Below are 18,658 nucleotides of genomic sequence, written 5' to 3' on the forward strand. Positions count from 1 at the left end.
TTGCTACAGTCAAAATCCCAAACAGAAATCAAACTTTAAATTGAAACATTAAATTAAATGTCTTGCCTCAGTCACTCTGGATATAAGCATCAGCTAAATGCCATAAACGTAGTCTAAAAACAAGCTGATACCTATACAAACTGTGCAAACGTAGGTACCAACGAAAAAGAGAGAGAGAGAGAAAGAGAGAGAGAGAGAAAGTACCCACCTCACGACTTAGCTGATCCTCCAGAGTCATCTTACTGCTTTGAAGATTTGTGACCAAATCTTCTAATCTATGTCGTACCTGTTGAGATTCATAAGAAAGAGGTCACAAAGAGTGCATAGTCATTCTGCAAAAATGCAGAAGTACCCTCTAGATATCTGGTGACATGCTTCATGCAGATCTAAAAGATATGGTCATAGCAAAGTAAAGCTAAAGTGCACTTGAGATCCAAGAAACCATTGCTACAGCGGGAAAAGAGAGTTCATTTGACAGCAAGCTGAATCAAATGAAACCAGTTGAATCTGCATAGAAGTACCACCACCAAGAGCAGAAACGTTCCATAAACAACCCAACAGGAAATTCAAATGTAAATCAAAACACACACGCTGTCCCAAAGTGGTTAATACTTTGTGTTAAATATTTAAAAACATTCAGCATAAAAGCAGGGCTGAGCAACAGAAAAAATTATAGACACAAATGAGGTTCAATTGCAGAATGTAAAGTTGCATCAACAGTTGGCGAGCTATATAGTGACTATATGCAGGAAATATAGAATCTGCTATTATTTACAAGATGTTAAATAATAATATGAACATATGTAGAATCTGAGCGTTTATGGCATAGAGTTCTGGGCCACAGTGAGGGGTTCAATACTTCTATTCAAGGTTTGAGGTGTACACTGGCGTCAATAAGCGCCACCGCTTAGGATGAGAGAGGCTGGCTATTATGTTGCCAGCGAGCTTCATGACCGTGTTGTTAAAAATGTCCTGAAAAGTTGGCAGAATTACACCCAATGATCCTCTCTGTTGTCCTGATTAAGTGCTGTGCTGTGAAGAGTTCCATTGAGGTGAACGGTCCAAACCAGGCGGTTATGGATTATGTGAGGATTGGTGTGCTGTATAGAACTGGTATCAGCTATCCCAGGAAGAACAGCCACTGATGTGCAATTGTGGCTATGAAGGCAACTTTCCTGTCCTACCCCTGCTGGATATGGTAATTCAAGATCTTTACAGATGAGTCTTTGGAGATGCTCTGCAAAGAATAAAGAGCCAAGAGGAGAGCACATAGCCAAGTGGTACTGATACTCCAGGACTGAGTGTCTGGGTGTCTGATGCATTTACCCAGCTGCACGTGCTGCCTCCTGTTAGTCATAATCTGGGCACGCTCTTTGATGTTGAGATGAACAGGGGGCAGATGTGAGAGTGCCAGAGGTAGGAGACGGGCTGGAGATTGGCCTTTGCTCTTTCAAATGTAACAGAACTCATTCAGGTCATTGGTGAGGGGAAAGGGGGTTGGTAATTTAATGGAGGCCAAACTGCTTTAATCCCTTTCTCTGGTCTGTATTTTACCTTGTTGTAGAAACTTCTGTCCCTACTCCTGAATGTTGCCTTCTTTTCCCAACAAAGCTGTTGGAGTTCAGCTGGCAACCATGGCTCAACATTATTGTGTTTTACTTGTACTTTGGTTGAAATGTAGCTGTCCTCACAGAAGCTGACATATGACACCACACTATCTGTGTATTTACCAGGGTGATGAATAACAGCTCACAGCACCAGTATAAATTTAGAAGTGTACTAAAGAATATTCAATACTCAAAGCAACAAAGGCATTTTTAGATGCCAAAGTGGAATGCTTTAGGAATCATTGAATGCAGAGGATTTGAAAATATGATCATTTTATTAATGTTACTTTGTTAAGGTAGTTCCAGAAGTAATTTAACTAAAATAGGAAAACTATATATAGTACTATAAACTAAGCCATAAAGTTTCATTAAAAATAGATGGAAACAACTTTAAATTAAGCTGACATTCTGCACCTTAACCTCATGAATACCAGTTCACTTCAAATCAAGTAAGCTTGAGTGCCAAAAGCTTATGTATATTGCCCAGCCCTACATAAAATTATAATTTTCTACATATATATATTGATTTGGGTTGAATCTGGACAATCCTGAAAAAATTAAAGCAATCAAAACAGATTTCACACAGAATACATTTTTTGATCAATAAGGAGTCAGTGAAAGGGGCTGCTAGCATCACAGCTACATGTAAGATACCAACCCCTCCTCCTGGTGATGAATCTGATGGCTGTGGAAAGAACACTAATACAGTCAGTTTACGGCAGCCGTAAACACAACACTCCTTTGTCCATAGTTGAAAACATTAATGAAGGACTGAACACCCACATGTCCATGTGCTAAGATACCCAACCTTTTGGTACATATCTTACAAACAAGCACACACATTCAGTACACTGTTAAAGACTGCATTTTAAAATATCTATTCACCTTAATGTGCTGCTTTCTTGGGTTAATACAACAGTGATGTATAGAATTAAGTCGAAAGTCTTTGCTGCAGTAACTTATGAGGACACTATAGGAAGCTGAGAGGCTTAGGCAAAGAGTTGTAAATCAGCTGCCACTACAGAATCTTCTAAAGCTCTTAGTTAGCCATTATAAATCCAGGACAATTCTACATCCAAAAAACAAGAGCCTCAGTACCGCTCACAATCAGTAATCAGAATAACTGTGAACTGTTACTCACCACATTTGCTTCTTGGACTTCTTTCTGAAGCACTTCGATGCGGTTGGTCTGCTGTTTGGCGGCTGCCTCTAATCTGGCGTTCTCAATCTCCAACCTGTGGTGAGGTCATAATCACATTAAGCTCTCTCTCTATCTCTCCAGAAATCTTCAGACTCTGTAACCCTTTAGATCACACTCAGCCATTACAGAATGATGAGAAATTGAAAACAAAAACACAAAAAACTAAGAAGCTTTGATACTTTAATAAACAAGCAACATGACAAGCCACCATGCTTTAGTATTAACATGCTGCACATAAAGACACAATTCTTGCAAATCCTGCATTTGTACCTTTGCACTGCCTCCTCTAGCTGTTTAATAGTTTGGTCTGTGCATGTAGAAGCAGCGAGAACCTCTTGAAGTTTCTGACCAGTGCTGATGACCTCTCGTTCTTTCTCATCCAGACTACCCTTCAAGCTGTTAATGCGCCTCTCCGCCTGCATGTATTGCTCCTCGATCTCCTGCAGCTGAGTCAGAACAAAGAAAAGCCATCAGTGCAGACCTACAAAGCCTACTATGGGCTTGCAAGTGCTAGTGGGGGCATTGTAAATGGCTTACATACAGTATTAACAAAAAAGGTCTAAAAAAATATTTTAGATTATGCTACGACTTGTAACATCATCCCCCTGTTAAGCAGATCAGAAAGAAGAATGCTTTAAGAGAGTTATTGGGGGGTACCTTTCCCCTGAGTCTTTCCAAGTCTTTCTGAGTGCGCACTTTCTCTTCCTCCAGGTCATTGCGGTAGCGAGTGTTCACCTCCAGAGATGCCTCACACATTGACAGCTTCTTTAGAGAGTCTGCCAGCTCCTGCTGCAGCTGCCTCAAGGAACTCTGTCATAAAGAAAGCAATTCATTACATACTTAAATAATCATCTAAAGTTCAAATTATTAACAAACCAACTGGATTCTCAACAGTATTATCATTAGGGTTAAAGCTAGAATTTGTTAGGATAATGTTCAGAGTTTAGGTTTGGCCTTCAAAGTTTAGGGTTAGAGTAAATGTTATCCTTGATAAAATTAAAAAAGCCCAACACACCTCCCTCTCGCCTTTCTCTTGATCCAGTTTGTAGTTCTGCTCTCTGAGCTCAGCATTTTTTGCGACCAGTTCTTTGCTTCTCTCCTCTACCAGCTGCACTCTCTCCTCACCGTCAGCCCGCAGCTGGTTCAGCACGTCGGCAAAGCGCTCCTGTGCATCTGTGGCTGCCCTTTCCTTGGCTGTGCCTTTGTTGTTGGCCTCTTCAAGTTGTTGCCTGAGCAGCGCTGCCTCGCTCTGCGCCTGGGCCAGTCTCTCCTGCACGGCTTCATGCCTGGCGGCAGTCCGGCTGGACTGCTGCCGCTCACTCTGCAGTGCAGCCTCTAGTTCCTTTACACGGGCTTGAGCCTGCTCCCGCTCTCGTGCCGCTGTCTCTAGCAGCACAGCCTTCTCAGCTACACTTAGCGCTGTACGATGGCACTCATTCTCCAGACTGTTGGCACGGGCCTCAGCTTTGCTCAGCTTCTGAGATAGAGACTGGATAGTGTCACGCTGTGAACCGGACTCCATAGAACGCTTGTCATGGGCTCGCTGGTGCTCATCCCGCTCACGCTGTAGTGAGCGTTCAGCTTCCGCACGCGCCACCTGAGGAGGAGAGGGACAAAGCTGGCTATGAGTTTTACAACTGGCAACGCTGACAATAATAGATAATAGATATAATAGATAAACTGCCAGTCAAAATTCTTCAAGGATTCTTAAAACCTAGAAACAATCCAGTCAAAGAGAAAAAACAAAACCCTGCATATACTGACCTGACACCTTTCGGTCTCCTGCAGTGCTGCCTGTAGTCGTGCTCTGCTGGCCTCTGTCTCAGCCTCCAGCTGTTGACGCGTCTGCCTCTCATGCTCTAGCTTGGCACTCACGACTGAGCATTCTGCTTTCAGTGTGCTCAACTGCCCGTTGTACTGAAAGACAGTCTGGGCTAGAGCCTCCTCGTTCAGCTTCAGGTCACGCCGGGCATCCTCCAGCCTCTCCCTCAAAGCGTCCCTCTCCTCAGCCAGCCTGCTCTCCTCTTGCTGGCTATGGGAGTGAGAGCGCTCCAGCTCAGCCCGCACACAGCTCAGCTCTTCCTGCACAGCGAAGATCTGCTGCTGCAGCTCCTTCTCACGATCACTGGCCTCTGTAAGTTGGGACAAGACCTGGGCAAAAATGCAGGCAATCACAATTTATGGGCAGCATACACCAAACAGCTTGTACAATACAACATACAGTCTCGATGAACACTAAAATGCATAAAAAAAATTTTAAAAAAGAGGTTACACAATACAATTTTTTTTTTGAGAAACCTGATACTATGATCTTTACACTGGGCAGACACATCAGGAAGGAGTATTAGAGCATTGAGATTATACGATCACAAGAGACCGGAGTGCTTCTTTGAATCCGCAACAGTTATTTTCCCCAGCTCACATATTCTTGTTTAGATATTGGACATGCTTTCTTTTTGCATTAAAAATAGAACAAGAAAAATTATATGATTTTGAAGTGACCAATTCAAATGAAGGAGGATTTAATATTACCTCATTGCTCTTGTTGAGGTTCTTGAGGTTCTCCTCTTCAATGTCCTGCTGCTTGCGCAGGTGGCTGTTCAGCAACTCTTCCTGTAAAGCCCGAGCACTTCGTTCATGGGCCAAAAGACGCTGGGTTTCATTCCGGTCCTCTTCCAGCTGTGCAGCATACACACAAGCAACACATTATCATTACACATTTCTTCGAAATTACAAAAAAACAACTTGAACACTACTAGTCTTATTTGTACTATGCTTAGCTCAAGAGCTGTACCTGAATGGCATGGCAGCAATAAGTAATTTATTGTTTACAGCCCAAAGTTAGGCTACAATGCCTGTTTTGCCTCAATCATTCTCTCAGATTATTACCTGCTTCATGGTGTTCATTAGAGTCCTCATTTCCAGCTCCAAGTTGCGCATATTAAGCTCCACTTTCTGCCTCTCCTCTGCCTCAGCCCGGTGCTGCTCCTCTTTTCTCCGTAGCTGCTCGCGCGTCTTATCGTACAGCATGGATGCACTCTGGTGCTTTTCTTGTTCCTGCTTCAACAGAAATCTACAGTGGGAGTTGAGGCAAAAAACATTAATTGAAATGCAATTAATGATAAATGCATTATGCATTTTTAATACTGTATTTTTAAAGATTTATACTGTTTTTACCCCGAAATGTAGTCAATGACATATGTGTGTTAACTAGAGCTTTAGTTTTGGAACAGAAACTATGAGGCTAATAGAGGACTGTACGCCACCAAAAACATATGTAACATAAATATAGCTAAAAAAAAAAAAAGGTTTTACATTTTTTTAAATTTTGTGTGTAATGTCTTGTGCTTCTTGTATTGTCTGTAAAATGCTCTCAGGGCTCATCATATTTCTGGCCAAAAACACATGGCTGGCTCTTCATCTAAGAAAACATCTTAGAAAACACATTACAGACATGAAATTGATTGAAGCTCACTTGAGGTTGTTGAGGTCTGTCTCCAACTCTAATCGGAAGTGCTCCAGGCTAGACTTGCTCTCTCTGGTCTCCTCCAGAAGAAGCTTAAGGTCAGTCCGCTCCTGCTCCAGCTGAGAGACCTTGTCAACTAGCCGACTGTGCCTGCCACGCTCCCTCTGGATAGTGTGCTCATACTCGCGGAACATGTTCTGAAGCTTCACCATGCTCACGGAGTCTGCAGAGAGAGATAGCATAGGAGGTTGATTGAGGTAACTGACTAGATGCTAGCCATCTTGCACAAAGATGAGGCGGTTCTTCAACAATTTCATTGTGATAAAGTAGTATATTGTAGTAAAGCTTCTTAAGGAACTCTTGGCTTAGTGGCTTTGTTGTAGTAGTAACTGAAATGTCTCACCTATAGAGCTGGTGTCCAGCTGGTTGATGAGCAGAGAAGCATGGCGGTAGCCTGATGCAGCAGAGTCTAGTTCCTCAGTGGCTGTGTCTGAAGACTGAGTGAGGTCTTCAAAATCATCTGCCATTTCCAATTCTCCACCACTCTGCACCAGACAGAAACCACCAGACCCACAATCCTTCACATACATAACTGACTAATTTAAAGCACATTCTTATGATATATTACCTTTAAAAGTTATTTTAAATTACCTTATCTCTTCTTTACATCGGTGTAAAACCACACATTCCACTACTAGTTATGATTAAACCTTTTCATGGCTACACCCTAAGTAAAAACGGTTCTATATGTAAAGCACACTCTTAAGAGACTTTAACTATGACTGGTTAGAGTGTTCTTTACATTAGTGTAAAACCACACATTCCACTACTAGTTATGATTAAACCTTTTCAGTATTATACAGAACCCATTTCACTTAGGGTGTAGTTACGGACAATTAAGTTTTAAGAGTGCTAACTAAATTAAGTGTAATGGATTAAAATCTATAAAGCACTTTATGAACAACACTGCAATACTGTATTACATAACTTTATTGAACAATGTCAAGACCTTACCTTTTCAGTCTTATATCTTGAGGATGGATACCTATTAAGAATCACAGAAGACAAAACAGTGGAAATGTTTAGTTCACAGCTCATAGCTTTTGTGGATCACTGGACAACAGGGACAACCTAGGTGGCACAGTCCACAAATGGTTGATGGTACAATGCAGTATCTGTTCCATACTTCACTCTGTACCACTCTGTTACGTGGCATCCAGCTACAATTTAGTACTTCATGGCATTTTAGTATACAGTCAAAAAAAAAGTCACATTGTATTGTGAAAACAATGGCATACTGCATATGTACCTTCCTTCATCTTCTGACACCTCACTTAAAGAACTATCGTCAAACACAGACAGGGGGTCTCCATTAGGATGGTTCACAGGGAAGGGATGTCTAGCCTGCTGTGGAACAGGGACACGCAGAAGGTTCCCCTGGCTACCAGGAGTCTTCTTCTGTTCATCTTCATCTTCTGGTATCCTCCTGTCAATGCTGGGGGATCACAGACCTCATCATTCATCATGAGGGTGTAATGCTTTTACAACAGCTGGACACCACCAGCCTTCAATAAGGGATATGCTAATTAATGAGCTGTTTTATGCCTAGTTAAAATTCTTAAACTATTTCAAAACTTGAGGGTAGTATTTATTATTTATGTTTCACTGTAAATGATCCATCCAGCTGAATTAATTGATAGAACTGTAGTGAGATTCAAAATGTATTAACCGATTCATTTATTGACTGAATTGATTCCTAAAGAAGTGTACTGAAAAAAAGATGTTGTGAGGAAAGAGATTTATACCTATAATTTAACAAATGCACAGGGGAAAAAAAACACTCCCTGTTACAATTTACTGCATCTTTTACAAAAATAGGGTAAACTGGCATGTAATCCTATTCTTTTAACTTCAGTTTTTAAACTTTGCTTATTTTTTTGCTAAAGGTACCTAACCGAAGCAGGACAAAAGCACAAACAACCAAATTATTATAGCCTGAATGTCAAATCACCCTCATTTAGATCAAATTTCAGTTTAATATATATATTTTTTTAAACCAATACTTTATGGTGTTACCTATGCTTAGGCTTCATGTCATTTAATCAACAAGAGGGAGTCATAACTATTGAGAACATTACCTTTAAAGTAGACTGTTTAAGGTTTTTACCAAATTTACCATTCAATGACTCTTACCTCCTTGGGCTTTTCGTCTGCCATCTTGGTGAAACACTATCCCTTTCCTCCAACCAGTCATCCTTCTGATGAGATCCACGATCACACTTCCCTTCCTGTTCAGGTTTTGGTTTGCTAGTGTTGGTGTCTCCTTTCCTCCCTTTTCCTTGGTCAACTTCAGCCTGCTTACTGGATCCACTGGAGTCCCATGAACCAGTGCCTTTAGGCTTCACTCTCATGTCATCCGTCTTTGCCACGCCACTCTAGGGAGAAGAGAAAACAGCTTGTTAAGGTCTTGCAACCTAAATAATTCTACATGTTAAATATGCCATATTTGGTGTTTATAATTTAAAGCATGTTTGTAGTACATGAGGTTGAATCTTTTTGTTTAAATATTCAGCATTTCTAAGGGTTAAATGAGTACATGCACAATTGCAGAAAGCACATACACATTAGCAAGGTACAATGGAAAGAAAAGAACAACCTGCACTGTGGTTTAAAATTTAAAAAAAAAGCCCTAATAATGAGACACACTTCAAAACCACAACAAACCAAACAATACCAACCAGGCTGAATGCATACACACAGACAAACATCTACTACTTAAGAAAGGTGAGAGATGTTCTTCGAGCAGCTGACGAAAATGATGAGTGACACACAACAGCTGAAGTGTGAGGAGAGGCCTGAAAGACAGGCTAAGGTGCGCCATTTCATAACCTGACACCAGGGCAAAAATCAAGCTATTAATTATTAATCACTTAACAGTGCAAACTCAGATGGCAAATACGACAAGTGCAGTTCAGGAACCACTAATCTATTAAACAGGCAGAGCCCAGACTAGGACAATTAATCAGTTAATACTGATCCCTACAACACAACCTTTACAAAAAGGCCACAACTCTTACCTCTTCATTTTTTTAGGCTTCTCCATCTTTTCTACTTAAAAAAAAACCTGCTTCATATATATATATATATATATATATATATATATATATATATATATATATATATATATATATATATATATATATATATATATATACATATATACACACACACACACACACACACACACTGTATACATACACTTTTAACCTCAGTTTATAACCTATTAATGTCAATATCACACAAAAACAAAATTGTAGTTGTACCCAAGTAGGTTTAAGAGCTTAATGAAGTGATGGTATGTGAAAAAACATGGAAAAACAGACAAGTGTAAAGTCAAGACTGAAAACACTGAAGAAGCAGGTTCTTATGCTGCAACAGTGGCACAGCAAGTAATGTGAAGTAATGGCAAAAGAGAGAGAGACAAAAATGGCATGACAGCATTTCTACAAAGCATTTGAATAGCACTTTCCTTCTTTTAATCCAAGCATGCAGCTCTTCATTTCCCTACCTTACTTATGCACCTCTGTAGGCCCTCCTCACCCTCTTCATCTGAGTTGGGAGAGCGTGCTTCTGACTTTGAGGAAGTGATCTTCAGCTCACTAACAGAACGGATTGGGCTACTCCTAGCTTCTTCTATTATACGTTCAACTCCCAGGTCACATGTGACAGGCAACCTAGAATTTTCTTTATTTTGATTTGCTTTAGTGGAAGGATTTACATCGTGTCCACATTCTTGGTCAGAACTTTCTGTTTCTTTAAGAAACTCTTGAGATGGTTGCTGAATGTCTTGGTCTCTACAGAGGTCATCATGAGGAAGATCTGCCTCACTGTCTCCATCACTGGGGGCGTGGTATGATGCTCTTTTAGGTTCCTCTGAGCAGGACTCCTCCACCCCAGACTCCCTTTGTTCAGGGATTGGTAACAGCCTAACAGTTCTGGCTCGGGCAGCAGGTCGTACAACCGGCTCCCCCTCATCTTCACTAGAGTCTTCTTCTGATGCACTCTCAGGAATTGCTGTTTCTCTATTCATCTCTTTCTTTCCACCGTCAATCTTTTCTCTGTCTTTCAACTCTATGTCTCTGGTAGACTCGCACAGTTCTTTATGCTCTATCTCTCCAAATCTTTCCTTAAGCTCAGCAGCCACATTCTTGAATTGGGATTTTGTCTCCTTTTTCTCACTTTCCACCCAGATTTTCTCATAACGTTGCTCCCAGGTAATATCACTGACATCCTCCGATTCTTTACCCCTTTGCTCTTCGTTTTCAAGTTCAGATGACTCAGATTTAGAGGGGCCTAGATCATATGGACTATTTACATCTAACTCAGATGCATCTAATGTCTCTCTCTCCTTTGATTGCATGAGTGGAAAAAAAAATACCATTAACACTGAAAAATCAAATCAATAGAACCCAAGCACTGTGTATTAACATGAGACCGAAGACACTAGGAACATTCTGCATTGGACAGGATAAACCTACCACAGATGGTTCAAAGCCACAAAAACTACTTATACATTTAGTTATGTAGAGCGGGGTATCAAAACAATCACAGCAGTAAGAAGACGCCTCTACATAACAACATCAGGCAAAGATAATGACAAATAATGGAACTTCGAACAATATGGTTTTAATTACAATTATACACTGATCTGTTTCCATGACTTCTTGGAATTTGATGGCACAAACTGAAAATACAGAAGATGCTGATCTCTACCCACCAGATCTTGATGTCCATTGGCATCAGAGCTGCAGGCACTTGCTCCATCTTCTGGTGGTGTTACTAAGACATCAAAAAAGGAAATGTGACAGGATATTATTTGTATATAGGAGCTATTATTTGCTTTTATGAGCTTTTCGTGAAGAGAGAATCAATAATATGGCCACCAGGCAAATTTACCAGTTGCAGTCTTTACAATGTTTGGCAGTGGGCTTGTCGCTTTTGTTGGACTGGAGGTGTTGTCTGTGTCCCAGTCTGACTCTGAAGAAAAAATAATACTCTAGGTTGATCCATCATTCTAGCATTTTTTGATATCTAGGAATCAATTCACAAAAATGTTAGCTTTCACCTTCATCACTCTCTGGCTTCTGAGAAGAGTTCTTGTGAATGCGTGGTTGAGGTTGTGGTTGAGACTGTACTCTAGCGCGAGCTGTGAGGGACCGTGGACTCGGCAGTGGAGGGGTTGCTATAGGAAAAGGTCCCTTTCTTTCTGGGCTGGCAGCTTCCTGTACTTCTGGGCTAGAGGTATCCAGCTCTTGCTCCTGGACAACAGGCAGGGCCACCGGGGTTTCACCTGCGAACTCTTCCTCAAGTTTGTAGGCTGGAATGTTCTTACTAGCCTTACTGGTGGTACTAGCTGAGTCCCAATCCGAAGCATCTGTGTTGAGAAATATACTTAGGAGCATGGCCTTAATACTACAAAAACAGTCTGCAGTGTCAACTGGTGTTGATGATTTTCAGCCGGGAAAAACATTAGAAACAGTTTTAACATCATGTGAACTTCAAAATTAGTCCAGAATTACCTTCAAGATCATCCACATCCCCTAATCCAAGTTCCTCCATAAAGTCTGTTAGCAAAGAGGCAACACTGAATCAATTGTTAAACCCAAAAACAACAAAAGATAAATAAGAAGGAGCATAAGAGGTAGAATGTACATAAATAATATTCTCTTTAACATCACCTGTCTTCTTTTCAGCACCTTTGGAATGCATTATCGAACTCATTACTGATACTGGTTGTCTGTGAACATGGTTTTTCTAAAAAGAAAGAAAAAAAAAATCTTACTCTTGAACTAAATAAAAGCTCTGATATCCTACAGAAGTGACAGCCTTACTGCATGTTTACCTGCTTGTCTGTTTTTTCCTCTTCATTATCTTCATCATTATGACTATTCTCTTCATTTTCCTCCTCTTTCTCATCATCATCATCATCATCATCATCATCATCAACCTGACTGGTCCTTAAAACTGCAGTGGCAGAGGAAGAAGTTGGGCCCAGTAAAGTAAATGTAGCAAAGAAAATAAAATAAAAAATGCCTCTAATGCAGCCAGCTTGCGTGCATGCACATGCAAAATGGAGATTACCTCAGAGTGAATGATGTGCAGGGAGAGCACTGGAGGCAAATTAGTCCATTTATATGTAAATGTAAGATTAGTAAAAATTAAAACTGACTGATCTGGCAGCATCACAGGCTACATTTGAAGTAACCTTCAGTTCAACTTTACTACTTGAGTTAGCTATCACAGTCCACATAGTTTCATTTTTAGACCTGTAAAATATCTATAGTTAAATTAGCCCATCATACTTCATTTCTCAACTCTGGTTCTGGAGCACGCCCTGCTCAGCATTTTAGTGTCTTCCCAGCTCTTAACCCACCTGAAACTAACATTTCTGAGTTGAAGTGGAAGTGGTAGAACAGGAAAACATTAACATGTGCAACCAGAGCTCAGACACTACTGTAGAGGTGAGTAGCTTAGGGATGCTGGTGATCTGTGGTTATAAGCTCAAATTGACTCTAATTCTAAATTCTAAAAACATAGACTGAGGTGTTCAACATAGATGCTGACAAAAGATACGCAGACACACCATTACAGACTGACACCTGTAACTGACATGCGAAAGTAATGTGATTTGATGGGGTAGGAGTCAGGGGTTATGGATAATATTGAGCCCTGGAAGAGAACAGGAGATCGTGCAGCAACTTAATTAGCATACCCGCTGCTTGCTGGCCTCCAGACCAACCAACACTGCTGAATACACTATTGTGCTTCGATCCTCTTAAGAAAGACGGAATGTAAAGCAGAGCTAAAAAGGAATTTGATTAAAATGACTATATAATAAAACAACAGTACTCGTTCAGATGTTCTTTTTCTTTTATTTTATAGATCGGTACAAATGTTCTTAAGTTACAAGCTACCTATTACAACTGTAACTATAAATTCTTACTAAATGAAATGTTGGACAGTCAAAAGTAGAAGCAATGAACCACAGCAAAACATGTATTTTCAGCTTTGGGTGTTTCTTGATGCATGAAATGGTTGCAGAAATGTGGCAAAGCTTTAAATGTTAAATCCGTTTTAATCTGCCATTAAAAAACAATAAGCATGAAATAAAAAACAAGAAAAGTCTGTAGCCTACATACCTTCATTGCTCTCCTCATTGATACTGGCCATGGTTTTACAAGACTTGGTAGGGGAGTTTGACACAGCTTGCTGCTTTTTCCTGGGGCTGTCTGAGCCAGACTGAAAAAGCAGAGCACGAATCAGTATAAATTAATTCAGGGAAAAAAATGTTGCATATGTGTTTAAAACATCTGCATGAAAATCATTATGATCACTGCAATAACTGTGATACATTACAGTTGTTCCTCAATACTAACCTCTGAGTCCCAAGGGGAATCCTCCTCCTCATCTTCTTTTTCAATGCCCAACTCTGACATAAAATCTGAAAGGCAATTATGGAAACATAATACATGGTAATACTTTATTTGAATGGCCCACTGTAGATTCTTTACAGATGCTTAACTAAATTACTAGTAAATGCAACTGAACTTCAAGTTGAATGTTAATCATTGTCTATTGAATGTAACCCTGCACTTAACCCTAACATTAACATTACCCTTACCCTTTTAGGATTAGGTTTAGGGATTGATTTAAGGTTTAGGTTATGGTTGGGATTATGTTTTAGAGTTGATTCAAGGTTAAGGTCAAGGATAAAGTTAAGGTTACATGTAGGATTAGATTTCATGTAGTCTGTTATATTCAGCATGAAGTTCAGTTGATTTAATAGACAGTCTGTTGTATGTTAGGTGAGCTCCTACGAGACATCTATAATGGACCATCCCAATACAGTGTTACAGTGTCTTGTATCAGTTTCATGTAAATAAACTTCAGCAAACCCATACCCCTTTTTTTATCCTGAGATCTTTCTGTTTTTTGAGGATGGTCATCTTCTTCATCATATTCTGATCTTTCAGTTTCTGCTTTATCATCATCCACTTCTACATCATCCTCCTCGGATTCACCTTCAGAAGATGTTTCCTCCTGGTTGTAGACAAAGATGTTTTAAAGCTAATTCATCTAATTCTAATTATATTCAGAACAGACCAAAAGAGATGATATAGTAACAAACACACAACAACAAAATATTAATATGAAATGAAACATGTAGTAGATTATGGTAGTAGATACAGTAAACAACTGATCACAACTGATCACATACAGATCACATACACATCCTGACACTACTTATTATTCTATATGTTATGTTTTCCACTATCACTGCCTAAAGAAATCTAATCAAAACAACATACCATGCAACTACACCTACCACCCCACAATTTACAACTACTCAGTGGTAACCTAGGTACCTGCAATGATCTTCTCTCTGAAATAGTCTGATGTATGACAGATTCATCTAGATGCTCCTGCATGTTTACATTCTTGTGTTCTTCCTCAACAACATCCTCATCAGAGTGAGAAGTCAAATCAATATCATCAATGACTGTATGAGGAATTTCTTCAAGATATGCCACCTGTCCTTCTTTCTCAGTTGCAAGATCATTATCAGTTTCTTCAGCTAACCCAATACGATCATCTATACCATCAAAAGAGCTTAGGTTTGGACTGAGATGTTCCACATCAATAAATCGGTCAACAACTGTTATCTGTGACTCTTGGTCATGGTCCTCTGATGGACAATGAATGACTCTTGAAGGTGATGGGCTATGCAGGGCAGAATGCACTGGACTTGGTGAAGCAGAGTCTGATAGTCTGCCTTCAGAGGAGGATTCATCTATTTTCTCGTGGGTATCCAGTTGGCTTTCACTTTGGATGTTGCCACTGACATGTATATCGCCACTATCTTCGATCAGGGAATCATCTGGTGTGTCAGAGGTACTCATTTGCGTAACTTTGACAGTCCCACTAGCAAAGTCATATTGCATTTGTCTAATCTCACTATCAGAATCCTGATTTTGATCTTCTTCTTTGTCGCTTACATTCACACAATGCTCTGAACAATCATTCTGATCATCAATACCAACAATCATTGATACTGGTACATTCTCTTCATAATCCTGATGCTCAACTGTCCAGTCCTCAGACTTCATAGTTGCCTCTAGTGGGGAACTGTTATCTTTACTGGAGTCATCTGTGGTTAGGATAGCTGGTGTTTCACCTTCCAGCTCTCTTGATTTTTCTTTATCTGAGACAGATTCCCAGGAGTCTTCTGAACTTTCAGGTTCTTCTTTTTGTCTCAGCAATTTCAGATGTAACTTCGATGGTTTTGTTGAATCTGTCCTTTCCTTTTGTTTATCATCGTCATTATCATTCATTTGTGAGTCTTTTATTTTGGATAATAACTGTGAACCACTGTCTTCTTTTATGTCACTGGTGAGATGTCCCATATCACCTGTTCCACTACATTGTTTAGACACCATGTCACCACCTTGACTTTGCGTCGATGCAACATTTGATTCCTCAAATACTGGGGTGTCGGTCTCAAAATGAGCATCATCAACATCACCGCTTTTCTCAACTTTCAAGAGTTCTTCATCCTCTTCGTCATCCCAGTCCTCTTCTTCACCATCGTCCTCATAATTACTCTCAAATTTGTTGTTTATTGATGCACTGCCTACACTTTGAAGGGGTGTCCTTAATACTCCTGTGGGACTTGAATTATGATCTGAAAATACTTCACTTTCCTCCTCATCGGAGATCCTTGATTCAACCCTGATGGCTGACACAAGACAGTCAGCTTCTACATCTAAAGTCAGAGGAATTGGACTACCACAAAGTGGAGATTCAGGAGCAACTTTTACAGTGACATCACTTGTGATCTCAGAATACTCTTTACCGATGTGCTCAGATTCAGCTTCCTCTTTAAGAGCACTGACCTCCAAGCCTGTTTCCTCCATCAGTCTCGATTGCACATTTCTGGTAACACTTTCCTCTTCAAAAACATCTGATTGCTCAGGTTGTGCTTCAGCTTCAGTATTCAGATCACATTCAACCTGCACACTAGGCTCAGGGATCTCCTCAATGCCCTTTACTGCTGTGAATTTTGCCATCTCAGGATCTTCTATGCCTTTGTCAGGTTCTTGTGCTATTGCGACATCTGTATCCCCTTCATCCTCCTTTTCACCATCACTTTCTTCATCTTCCTCATCTTCATCACCAACGTCATCTTCTGCATCATCCTCATAGTTATCTTCATCATCTTCATCTTCACCATCATTGTCCTCATCTTCATCTTCTTCTTCTTCTTCATCTTCTTCGTCCTCCTCATTCTCCTCATTTTCCTCATCCTCATCCTCATCTTCGTCGTCTTCACCTTCCTCTGATTGTTCTGCAGGGCTTTCTGGGCTCTCAGTATCCTTTTTGCTGCCACAGGGCAACTCTGAATGTTCTGTCTCATTACCTTCACCAAAGAGGTTCATGGAATGGAATGGATGGGGCACAGGATAAAAAAGGTGGAAAAAGAAAACAGTTAGGAGATGGAAGCAATGAGAGAGAACAACTGACGAGTTACCTTTTGGGAACTGATGAGGGGAGAACGGGTCATCTGGGGAAGTTTGGAAAAGGACAGAGAGGCTACAGGGTTCTGGGGAAAGGAACTGCTGGCAGGGGGAGCCATAACGAATGCCATGGCACTGCTCTCATTGTTAGGCTCAGACTCATTTCCACTCCAGGATTTGTCTGGATCCCGATCCACAACAACTACAGGGCAGGGGTTTCAAGTCAATGCACAAGCACAAGCATAAGGAGGTAGTCCTAAACATATGAATCTTTACTTACCCTCTTTCCGTTCTCTTTTGGAGGCACTCATGAGTTTCTTTAAGTTTACCTTTTGAGGTTTCTGCACAGACGACACAGCACAACAGACATCATCTCAAAGTGATGTTACAAATGCATTAACAGTATATAAAAACTGCTAACAATGCTGAACACTTATTTATTTTGTGTCACAAATTTATTTTATATAGGGATAATAAAAAGGGTAGTACATGCAAATGTGAACAAAAATGTGTCGGCACAATGTAGGGTTTAACCTAACTTGCTTTTTCATTTCATCCTAAAAAGCAGAACCTAACTACAGTTGAGGTAGAGAATGTATAAATATGTAAATGAAAAAGTCCAAGAAATACCTTTGGGCTTAAATCCAGCTCATCATCTTCATCTGTAGAGGGCCAAGAATCAGCAGGACCACTTCTTGATGCCCTAAACATTAACATTTATTAGAATGTACAATCATTAACAGTCACTGAATCATTTTAGGCATTTATTAGTACTTTCTTACCTACTAATGGAATCTGCATGGGAATTGTCCTCTGTATCTGGAAAACAAAAATACATGCATATTGCATATATTGAATCAATTCCTAAATACCATAATGCGTAATTTATAAGTAACAGTGTACTATTTGACAACCATTTGACAACTTCATGTGATGCTTATTCCACTATTTTCTAGGTTAAATAATATGCCAAAGCATACATAACACTAAAAAGATCATAAATATAAATACAAACAAACAAGTCTGAAGAACATACAAACATCAGAGAGAAAGATTTACCATGGCCTAGAGCATATATAATCAAAAGATCTAAGATATAATAACCAAAACAGAAAAGAAACTTAACACACAAATGACACAACAAGTTTCACCATCAAAAATGGCACAGCCTTATTCTTTAAACTGCTTAGCTGTAAAATAGTAAAGGATGTTAAACCTCTTCTGCAGAACGTTTGATAATACTTGCAGTACCTTTCCCTGCCTCTTTTGAGCTTCCTTCTGCAGCTATCCATTGACATGAAAATGCAAGCAATGGAAGTGGGAGGAAAATAAAAAAAACTCAGACAGAACATGACATTATCAGTCAAGCATTATCAGTCATCGATGAGAATACAGAATGAAAGCTTTAGAAAATGCAGGATGACTGTTCTCAAACGTGATCATGCCAAATGAAGAAGTGAATAGAGTTGGATTCTATCTAGTGTGGCCAAACCTTTCTTTGTGTTTATATGTCACTAGTCCTAGAGAAGTAATGTTTCCTTAGCATGTTCAGCTGCCAACTCAAGCACTCACCCTCTTTGTCTAAGGCCGGAACTCCAAGAGAGAAGCCAGCCTCCGGACTGCCCAATAGGGAAGTCTGCTTCCGCTTACTGGAGGCAAGATGGGAGGGTGACTGCAAGGATTTCCTTTTTGTTCCATGCTCAACAATTAGGTGGGAACACCTGAAAGTGGAAATAATTAGCAACACCTATATACCCATTCAGCAGATTATAAAGTAAATTGGAAATCTCAACAAATAAACAAATGCTGT

General features: G+C 40.0%; 1 protein-coding gene across 6 annotated transcripts in view; it reads right to left on the reverse strand.

Annotated features, from left to right (window-relative positions):
* ankrd26 (ankyrin repeat domain containing 26) overlaps positions 1-18,658 on the reverse strand; it is a 28,420-nt gene that overhangs the window by 7,170 nt on the left and 2,592 nt on the right. For 2 of the 6 annotated variants that reach the window (XR_011978927.1, XM_072671864.1), the window contains exons 7-36: positions 18,421-18,569; positions 18,100-18,132; positions 17,631-17,667; positions 17,479-17,551; positions 17,129-17,189; positions 16,863-17,050; positions 14,236-14,374; positions 13,711-13,775; positions 13,474-13,573; positions 13,047-13,136; positions 12,177-12,298; positions 12,013-12,088; positions 11,854-11,898; positions 11,400-11,708; positions 11,231-11,311; positions 11,052-11,113; positions 9,843-10,682; positions 8,468-8,709; positions 7,584-7,769; positions 7,289-7,319; positions 6,678-6,819; positions 6,284-6,497; positions 5,698-5,881; positions 5,341-5,487; positions 4,573-4,959; positions 3,824-4,405; positions 3,466-3,618; positions 3,079-3,254; positions 2,749-2,842; positions 209-286 (exon numbers count right to left, since the gene is read on the reverse strand). Coding sequence is in view for 5 of the 6 variants with exons in the window: in XM_072671864.1 (XP_072527965.1) it covers positions 209-286; positions 2,749-2,842; positions 3,079-3,254; positions 3,466-3,618; positions 3,824-4,405; positions 4,573-4,959; positions 5,341-5,487; positions 5,698-5,881; positions 6,284-6,497; positions 6,678-6,819; positions 7,289-7,319; positions 7,584-7,769; positions 8,468-8,709; positions 9,843-10,682; positions 11,052-11,113; positions 11,231-11,311; positions 11,400-11,708; positions 11,854-11,898; positions 12,013-12,088; positions 12,177-12,298; positions 13,047-13,136; positions 13,474-13,573; positions 13,711-13,775; positions 14,236-14,374; positions 16,863-17,050; positions 17,129-17,189; positions 17,479-17,551; positions 17,631-17,667; positions 18,100-18,132; positions 18,421-18,569 (5,086 nt within the window). In the remaining variant the exon portion in view is untranslated. The remainder of the gene's footprint in view (positions 1-208; positions 287-2,748; positions 2,843-3,078; positions 3,255-3,465; positions 3,619-3,823; positions 4,406-4,572; positions 4,960-5,340; positions 5,488-5,697; positions 5,882-6,283; positions 6,498-6,677; positions 6,820-7,288; positions 7,320-7,583; positions 7,770-8,467; positions 8,710-9,842; positions 10,683-11,051; positions 11,114-11,230; positions 11,312-11,399; positions 11,709-11,853; positions 11,899-12,012; positions 12,089-12,176; positions 12,299-13,046; positions 13,137-13,473; positions 13,574-13,710; positions 13,776-14,235; positions 14,375-16,862; positions 17,051-17,128; positions 17,190-17,478; positions 17,552-17,630; positions 17,668-18,099; positions 18,133-18,420; positions 18,570-18,658) is intronic. The other 4 variants (XM_072671872.1, XM_072671879.1, XM_072671903.1 and 1 more) reach the window with 4 other exon arrangements.

Source organism: Salminus brasiliensis, chromosome 2 (assembly GCF_030463535.1).
Source record: "Salminus brasiliensis chromosome 2, fSalBra1.hap2, whole genome shotgun sequence".
In the NCBI taxonomy this organism is placed as follows: Eukaryota; Metazoa; Chordata; class Actinopteri; order Characiformes; family Bryconidae; genus Salminus; species Salminus brasiliensis.